The 8,911-nt window shown below is 35.9% G+C and overlaps 1 protein-coding gene across 5 annotated transcripts; it reads right to left on the bottom strand.

The window, feature by feature from the left end:
* Positions 1–327: 327 nt before the first annotated feature.
* On the bottom strand, positions 328–8,471 carry LOC124294434. 5 transcript variants are annotated; one of them, XM_046739420.1, is made up of 6 exons: positions 7,265–8,471; positions 5,698–5,769; positions 2,791–3,007; positions 1,789–2,609; positions 945–1,114; positions 328–731 (listed from the first exon to the last, which is right to left on the bottom strand). In XM_046739420.1, exons 3-6 carry the CDS (start codon positions 2,990–2,992, stop codon positions 689–691), a joined length of 1,236 nt encoding a protein of 411 aa, XP_046595376.1. In that variant the 5' UTR covers positions 2,993–3,007; positions 5,698–5,769; positions 7,265–8,471; the 3' UTR covers positions 328–688. The 5 variants fall into 5 exon arrangements, 4 of the variants coding, with proteins under 4 accessions (XP_046595376.1, XP_046595374.1, XP_046595375.1 ...); XM_046739418.1 differs by having other exon boundaries at positions 945–1,101; positions 7,265–7,889; XM_046739419.1 differs by lacking the exon at positions 5,698–5,769 and having other exon boundaries at positions 945–1,101; positions 7,265–7,888.
* Between the last annotated feature and the right edge of the window lie 440 nt (positions 8,472–8,911).

The raw sequence follows: 8,911 nt of genomic DNA, 5'->3' as shown, positions 1-8,911 counted from the left end.
TGGATATTGATGACTACTAAGAGACGTTTCGCAAGTACGTTTTAACACTCAAATTATGAAGGAAATTTTTTCTATTAAAATGTGTTGACAATGTCCGTTTAACTAACGTGACAAAATGTTTTCTGTTAATGACGCTTTAATCTTTCATTATTTATGTCTAAACGAATATTATACAGTGTTAAAAAACGTTTTTAATTGGACCTCTAGACTTGAATACATAACGTATCTTGGATGTGTAATTGAAAGCGTATATAGTACACTGCTATAGAGGAAGATCATTTCACGTTAGCTAGAAACAAGTCTGGGTTGAGTTAGAAAGCGTACGAATTTAGTTTATATATGTGAATCGATTTTATTATATCTTTGTTAGAACGTTACACAAATATCTTATATCTATAAATACTCATTTATCAAAAAAAAAGGTACATCTTGTAGCTCATAGACACAGCTCAACCTACACTATACTTTCGTCTTCACGGTAGTTACAACTAACAGAAAACGCTAAGAATATTACACTTATATCAGAAATATTTATATGCCTGTATGATTTGTACTTTTATATGACTGTTTTTAAAATTAGTTGACGTTTACCACAGTTTCTTAGCCCTTCTTTCGTACATAGGCATGCCGTGATCGAGCTAGTTTTAACCAGTCTTTCACGGCACACGAAACACTGGTTTCGGTTGCATCACCAATTTCCTTCTTGCCAAGAAAGGTTTGTTTCACAGCCTCTGAGAAAAAATACATCAAAAGGAAGGTACAATATCACGATATTGATAACTGATAAGGAATAATTTCAATGTAAATTGTGATGAATCTCGAATATATTGGGAAAAAAGTTAACAGTTTGCATAATTTGAATAATAATGTGTGAATAATATTGTTTTCACACGATAAATCCAAGTAATAACTGTTTCTCGAAAATTTCATGAATTATTCATTACCGTAAACAGTTTCCATTGTCAATGTCTTTTGAAATGGGACTTTGTCCCTCCCTGCCCAATTGAATTGCATCGCTAATTCGTTTGTGAGTAGTGACCTCATTATAGCCAACACACATTGGCGACCGCTTGTCCCTCCAACAGAAGCCAGTTTCCCGGTCTGCAACAAAATACTAAAATGAATGAATGTCGAATTGAATTCAAAATATTCTTACTGTTATCAACATCGATAACAATTTTGACTAGTTGGAGATTGTCGATTCCTAATATTTTTTCAGCATTTTTTAACGTTAACCCTCTCGATCAGACCGAGACCGATTTCATGTTGAATGAAAATCTCTCACCATATTGATATTTCGATGGGTGAAAGCAGTTTACCTCAGGGTTTAGGAGTATCTATAAGGCCATCTGACCTTGCTTAATGGAACTATGCAGTTAGAACCCTGACCTTGCGACCGATACAGTTTTATGAAGCCTCAAAGTGCGTGTTGCGTAGAAGCAACATACGGTCCGAGAGGGTTAAAACGTTACGAACCGCAATTCTGTATGCCTGTAGTAATTTTCATTATTCCTTTGCAGTCAACACATACCGAGCGTATTCTTCAATGAGAGACAACCCCCTCCCTAGTGCTAAGCCAACTCAGGCACATGACGCGTACGTGAAGTTCGGTCGAGTGGAGACTAACATGGCCACTGGCATTCTATCCCCTCCCGGCCGAGCCTCATGTGCCTGTGTTGGTTTGCGCTAGGGAGGGGGTTGGCCCTCATTGAAGAATACGCTCGGTATTAGTACCTATCCGTATGTCATGACATACATATTTTGAATATGATTGCAAGGTCTACTCACTAAATAAGTTCGATGCTCTTCGGATTTCAGGATATTTTCGAGGTTGGAGAAGTCTTCCATGGAGTTAAGAGGAAGTTTTGGGAATTCGGCTGGTTTCTTTGTTACGTCGATGCTGACTTCCTTCTGTTTTGAGAAGATTTTACGTAGTAGCAGATGGTTTTGTTCAGTGTAGGATTTAATGTGTTCTAAATACTGCAGAGTTTTTTCTTCAAAGGTATTCTGTTCGCGTGATGTGGTCGGGGTTGAAGGTTCAAGTTGTGAAAAGGATCTTGATAAGTCATATTGCGTGGTAGACCTGATGATCCTACTAGAAATGTTTCTATTTGATGTTTCATATCCAGACAACTGATTCGGTGACTCATGGGAATTATCATTATACTGGTGCTGTACGATCTTGTGGGCCAAGTTTTTCTTTGGTGTCTGATTTTTGGTAGATCCTTTGGCTGAGTTAATGTAGCGAGTATTCTTATTACGGTTAGAAGTCGATTCATCGACTTCGGACGGTGGCAAATTCTCGTCAGCTGAAGAGGTGTAACCTAAACTACTTGAACTTTCACGAGAACGCTTCGTTTTTTTTTTTTTGTTACTAACGTGTCGATTTTTAGCCTTCTTCTTGTCGGTTTTGTGTTTACGTTTTTTCTTTTGCGGCTCAGGTTCGACATCATCACTGTTCGTAGCTTCATTCTCGTCCACGTCATTGGTAATATCTTGCTGAGGTATTACAGTGGATTTTTTAGCGATGTTGCGAATTATTCCGGATTCATCGGACGTGCCCAGCTCCAGTAGGCGCGCCATCGTTGCTTCGGTGTCGTGGTAGTCATCTGTTAGTTAATCAAGGAATATCAATCAATACCGAATGCTCATTGATTAGCAAAATTAATCACAAATGTACAATATGATCAAAATATATCGTCGTAACTCTTATCCAAGTGAAAATTAATATGATTGAAACATTCAATCCGTATACAATTGTAAAAAAAAGTTCTACGTTCCAATAATCACCTCCGGTATGCAGTACTTTGTGAATGGCAAACTTTGGCCATGTTTTTTCATAGGCAGCCTTTGATTTTACAAGTTTTGTAAAATGATCTTCAGTTTTTGTCCGTGGCCAGTAACATTGGGTGTTGTTTTCGACCAGCCAAAGAACTGGTACCAATGCGCATTCTCTATCTTCGCCAACCAAGAATTCAATCACCGCATACATAGTTCTGCAGCACGACTGAGTAAAAACATCGTTAAATGTATCATATTCTCTAGTCTGGTGTATAAATTTATATTTGATCAAAATTCAAGCACTTTTATTCCACTCTGAGCAAAAAGTGCCAGTTTAAAAGTTTTTAATTAGGACATCAACATAGGAATATGCAAGGTAGTATATAAGTTAAAAGATGAATCGATCATGAAACATTATGAAGATTTTGGGAACGCATGTCTAACCAATACTTGAACGTCAATGTGACGTACAAAACTATAATAAATCAGCTCAAAAGTGATGTTATGAACATATGGTAGAGTTGGGTATATTGGACTACTAGGTAAATTAGACTCGGCATATACGGTATATGGTAATAGGTATACGATAATGTTATTTTTTGCTAAACATCTCAATTGAAGCAAACTTTTAATATAAAAGAGATAATGAACCTACGATTCTCGGGAATGTGTGCGAGGTAGACATAGACATACTATACATGTCTTGAACGAATCCCTCTTCCTCGTACACATTGCCGAGAATCGTAGGTTCATCATCTGTTTTTTGTCGAGAGCTCGTTTCGTTGAGATGTTTAACAAAAAATAAAAATTTTATTTCATTTCGTGTAGTATCGGAGTTACTGCGAAACCATCTTTAAATGGAAGACAGACGAATTTATGTAATATATCATCGACGCGATAAGATTTCGCTACGTTGAAACTTCTTACGAAAAAAATCCCTAGTTTGGAAGATTTAATAGGTTTCTGATAAAGGTCTCGCTTGTACTTGAACGGAGTACCTATAATTCTATATTCTCCGGCAATGAAAAGGATTGATTTGATCACTAATATTTCTGTCCCACAAGCTACTACATTATCCGGCCTTTTTATTGATATTTTGAATTTTTTCGTTTCCAGAGCCTGACATTCACGAGAATTTCCAATAAATTTGGGTTTAGGAATAAATTTTTCCTGACAATTAGTTTTACGAATAGAACTTAGTTCTTCAAGTCGATTACTCAGCTGCTGCAGCGGCAAGCGTTTCGATCGAATAAGTCGTTTCAAATGGCCCAAATGATTTTCATACACAAAGCAACTGTATTCTTCTAATGGGCCAAATCGTTCTACGTCGTCTATGACATGCAGCAGCGAATGTACATTATATACGACAAAGTTTTGTCCGTATATCTTAGCACCTTGAGTAACGAATTTTTCGATCATATCTTGCGCGATGTTTCGAAAACGCGAGAACAAGGCTGTATTCGATAGAATATACACGGCGGCAGACAATAATAAAAAATGTTTGTACTTTTTTCGATCTAGCACATCCCGCATTACAACAGGGCCGGAATATAACAAGAAAAATCTAAATTCTGTCGCTTTCCATCGATGCAAATCCAAAAATCCACGGGGCTTTCGAGGAAACTCTGCCGGAACATATCGCGCCAATAGTTTCATTATACGTTCAATTTCTAACAAAATATCCTTAGACAATTTGCAATCACGTGAACCCTCGACCCAGTATTTAAGGAGCAACCTCTTCAAAATTCCCAGGTAGATTAAATGCATGGGATCTAAAGGAAATTGGGAGACTAGTCCCACGTAAAGATCTAAAAGAGGCGAACGTCCTTTAACGTGACGATCGTTTTCACTAGGTGCAACAAAATCACTATCTTTTCGCTTCTGGAATTCGGTGTCACATGGATAACACAGTTTACGGTTGAGATGAACTGCGCGAATCTTACACCTCTCGCAAGCATCCTTACCCGAATGTCCTAAACACATTTTCAACATAGATCTCGCGGGCGCGTCACACGCGAATAAACCAACTCTGACAAAGTATTTGGTGCCATTAAACTCAAAACCATTGGTGCTTAAACGTGACGTTTCTTTAATTAAATCTCGTAAATATGAAGATAGTGGCATCGGTTTACCCGTACCATAATAAACACCAATTACAAATGGGCTATCATCGATCATTGAAATACTGCGTCCCAAAATTGGCCAAAATGATGTTCCGCTACTTTTATAAACGGGAATCCCATCAATATTAAAATCAACTCGCAACGTATGTTCAGGTGACAGTCCTTTTTTGAGACCTGACTCGAGTTTTTGTCTCAAGCATTTCTCCAAACCGAAATAACACATTTCTCCGTTGTCTAAATTTAACGTTTCAATACGTCGTGACGTGTGAAGTAGAGTCCTAGCACTTAAGGGTAAGATAGGATGTGCTGGTTTCAATAATGCTAGCAATTGATCGATCGCGTTATGTGTGATGTTATTTGAAGATGCCCAGTCGCGCAAATTTTCAACAAAGTTCGTTTCATCATCTAAATGCACTTCATCGCTGACGGAACTTGAATTATCTTCAGAACTGTACAACGTAGCTTTGATGCTATCTATGTCACTTTCGATGTCTTTGAAATCTTTATTATCGCGGTTCGAATTAGAGTTTTCTTCATTCTGTTCATTACTTTGATGGATATGATCAACATCATAATCGCTATCTATAGAGTGCACATATTCTCCGATACAAGACACATGTTCATGACTAGCATCTTTTAATTGTGATTTCGTAAGGTGCTCGAGTGCACAATTATTGCCTGCAATACTCAGTAATACTTTACGAGTATTTATAGCTGTTTTGCGACGCAAATGTCGTTTACTCAGAACTTTTAAATCATGAGGCATGTTATAAAACTAAATAATAATACACACCAGACAAGAAATGATGTACGCTTTAACGTGCTTGCCTTATTTGTCGTAAATATCCGCACACCACTCTGAAAACTAAAAGTTAAATGAACCTAATGAACGTAGTACGTGAGTCAATACAGAAGATTCATAGCAATAAAGCTTTTACACGAGTTAGCGCAACAATTTATATAAAATTTTATTGAAAATTAAGTAATTTGATCAAAAATGCTGTTTCGTGTATATTTTCTTGGATTTGGGCTAAATAAATATTAAAAAGGCATTTGTAGCCGAACAATTTTGTAAACACGAATAAAAAACGTGGTCAGCTACCCATCGAACGTATATAATACGCAGGTAATGAGTAGTTTCATTCTATTGGATTTGACTCTGACATTTACCGATAAACGCATAGTATACTCATGATTTACGTTCAGTAGTAGGAATCGTGATATATTTCAGGACTAGATAGTACTGTTACTAATATTATTATTCTATAGTACTTATAGTTCTATGTATCGCTATTTATTGTTACTACAAATTAAACAAGATCGTAGTTTAACGTTGAACCAATTCTGGGCCGATGTCCTGCTTATATTCTAATACTTTTCGAATAGTATATCATGACGCCTACTACTGAACGTAAATCATGAGTATACTATACGTTTATCGGTAAAGATCAAAGTCAAATCCAATGGAATAAAATTACTTGTTACGAATTTCCTGCGTATTATATACGTTTGATGGGTAGATGACCACTATTTTTACCAGTGTTTACAAAATTATTCAGGTGCAAATCCCTTTTTAATATTTATTCAGCCCAAATCCAAGAAAATATACACAAAACAGAATTTTGGATCAAAATACATAATTTTTAATAAACCTCTATATAAGTTGTTGCACTAACTGGTGAAAAAGCTTTATTGCTACGGATCTTCTCTATTGTCTCTATTGTCTAACATGACCGTCTTCTTCTGATGGATAATAATTGTTATTTTCAATTGAAGGGAAAAGAAAATAAAAAATATTGTCAAAATAATATTTCTGTGATTTCGATGGCACAGAAATATTTACGTGGCTGTATTACTATACTTTGTTACTTTGGAAGATGCTACGAGTTCATATGTATGTTATAGATATGTTGAAACGGTATCTAAAAAAATAATAAACACGAAACCGATTTCAAACAATACAGAGCAAAAGTTACTAATAACCGCATGATCACATGGGATGATTATTAACATGAAGTTTTCCTCAAATTCGACAAGAACTAATATAATTAACCTATAATATACGTATCATAGTAAACTTAACACATATAAATAACGTTTAAAAACAGTTCAAAAATATTCATGAACGTTATATAATAAACAATAAACTATTCCATATTTTTATGGTACATCGTTTGGTTTAGAGAAAAAGACGCAGAACATTACACATAGTTTCTTTTGAAGAAAGAAAAGAAAGGAAAGAAAAAAATACAGAAGAGACAGAATTTGAGTTGCAAAACACATTATTTTTTCAACCAAGAATGCTCGATGTATTAAGACAAAATACCACCATATTTGGAAAAATATGTAGTTGTACTTACCAGCGTTATTTAATGACGAATTTGCTTCTTCCGTCTAGGCCGCAGATTAACAATAGCTTCTCACCTTTTTTGCTACACGATCACCGATCGATCCGAGCACCTCCGCATTCGGTTGACGAATAACGCCATAACCAGCGCCTGAGGCCAGTTGCAAGGGTGGGGATGAATATAGGCTCCCAGACAAAGACAAAGATAGAGGAGACGCAAGAGCGACAGAGAGATCGTGCCCAAAAGGGAATCAACTTTGCCATATATGCCCGTGTTATTCCGAGCTGTCCTTGTCTTACCACTCGCTATACTTACACTTACTGTATGAATGCGCGGTCCATGGGATAAGTTCTGTCTCTACATATAATTATTGCGCTCTTACTCTAGCTTGCAGCGTTACCGACGCTGACGCACCAGAGCAGGAGAATAATATATCAGTAGTGACACAATGTATAACGCACAGAACTCCGATAAAATAGCGCGAAAAATAAACGTACAAACGACGTTAAAAATGCGACAGGATATGATGAACGCTTGTTTTAGCAAGTACTCATACAAGATATTGAAGTCTTGACGTAATTCGTGCCAAATAATGAGATTTAATATATTATAATATGATAACCAATATTGTGAAATAATTATAAAAATGTACAATAAATTATTATTCTTGGTACGAAATTATTCACGTTTCGGACACTTCTTTATTCTCTTCCTTTTATTGGTTATATCTATGTTCCATGCACCGGTAAATGAATACAAGATCAGTGTTCAGCTTTAGTTACCACATAATATTGGCATCAAAATAACGGGTAATTAAAGTCCATTTTTCGGAAACTAATTATAAGATAATCAACTGATTTGGCCACCGCTTGGCATCAGGCGGTTCCGCATACATGAATACTAAAAGTGCGTTCATAATCTGAATATTGTACTCAACGTTGAATTTTCCTCAATCGTGTTGAAGTAAAACAAGTATGAACCCATTTGATCAAATATACATATTATACAATTCAATGTATCTTGAAAATAGTCCGATATTGAATAAATTTCATAAACGGTTATTGAACGTAGATCACAAGTAGCAGTAAAACGTGAACAATAATCGTTGAAAAAATACGTTCATCAAACGATGAATATATTTCTGTGCAATAGTGGAAAACCGCAATAATTAAGCGCTTAATTGGGGTTGCTGGTAGTTGTATGATGAATGTACAATATATATATATATATATATATATATATATATATATATTAGGGTGTGTCGAAAATGAACTTTTTTTTTTCTTCGCTCCTACCACTCAAAACTTTAGGTTTTGACATTAAAGAGGTCCTCGTTCAAGGAGGGCGCTGTAGCTTGAAGTTTAGAAGTCGCTCAACGAGGATTTAGGTTTCCCATCTAATTAACACGTAAAAAATATTGTTTTTCGTTCAAAATGATGTCAGGCATCCAAAAAATTGGCGATTTCTGTGCTTCTTGGCTTATTTGAAAGCATGACTCATCCCCTAAACGATGATAGGTCGTTTTTCGACTTACCTTGTACCAATTTTTTTTACGCCACTTTTCGACCACAATAGTCACTTTTTCAAGTTTACAAAGTCTCCAATGTATCAATGAGTTCAAAATGAATTGCTACAAGTATTGATTCTTGATTCGAATAT

Source organism: Neodiprion lecontei, chromosome 5, assembly GCF_021901455.1.
Source record: "Neodiprion lecontei isolate iyNeoLeco1 chromosome 5, iyNeoLeco1.1, whole genome shotgun sequence".
Taxonomy (NCBI): domain Eukaryota; kingdom Metazoa; phylum Arthropoda; class Insecta; order Hymenoptera; family Diprionidae; genus Neodiprion; species Neodiprion lecontei.
The sequence above is the reverse complement of the archived record's forward strand: the minus strand, read 5'-3'. Positions and strand labels throughout refer to the sequence as shown.

Excerpts from the sequence above, each read along its gene's own strand:
- LOC124294434 (XM_046739418.1), bottom strand. The coding sequence starts at position 2,992 with ATGTATGCGGTGATTGAATTCTTGGTTGGCGAAGATAGAGAATGCGCA. Across the intron at positions 1,102-1,788 it reads AAGAGCATCGAACTTATTTA|ACCGGGAAACTGGCTTCTGT; the intron begins GTGAGTAGACCT and ends ATTTTGTTGCAG. Across the intron at positions 732-944 it reads GACAATGGAAACTGTTTACG|AGGCTGTGAAACAAACCTTT; the intron begins GTAATGAATAAT and ends ATTTTTTCTCAG.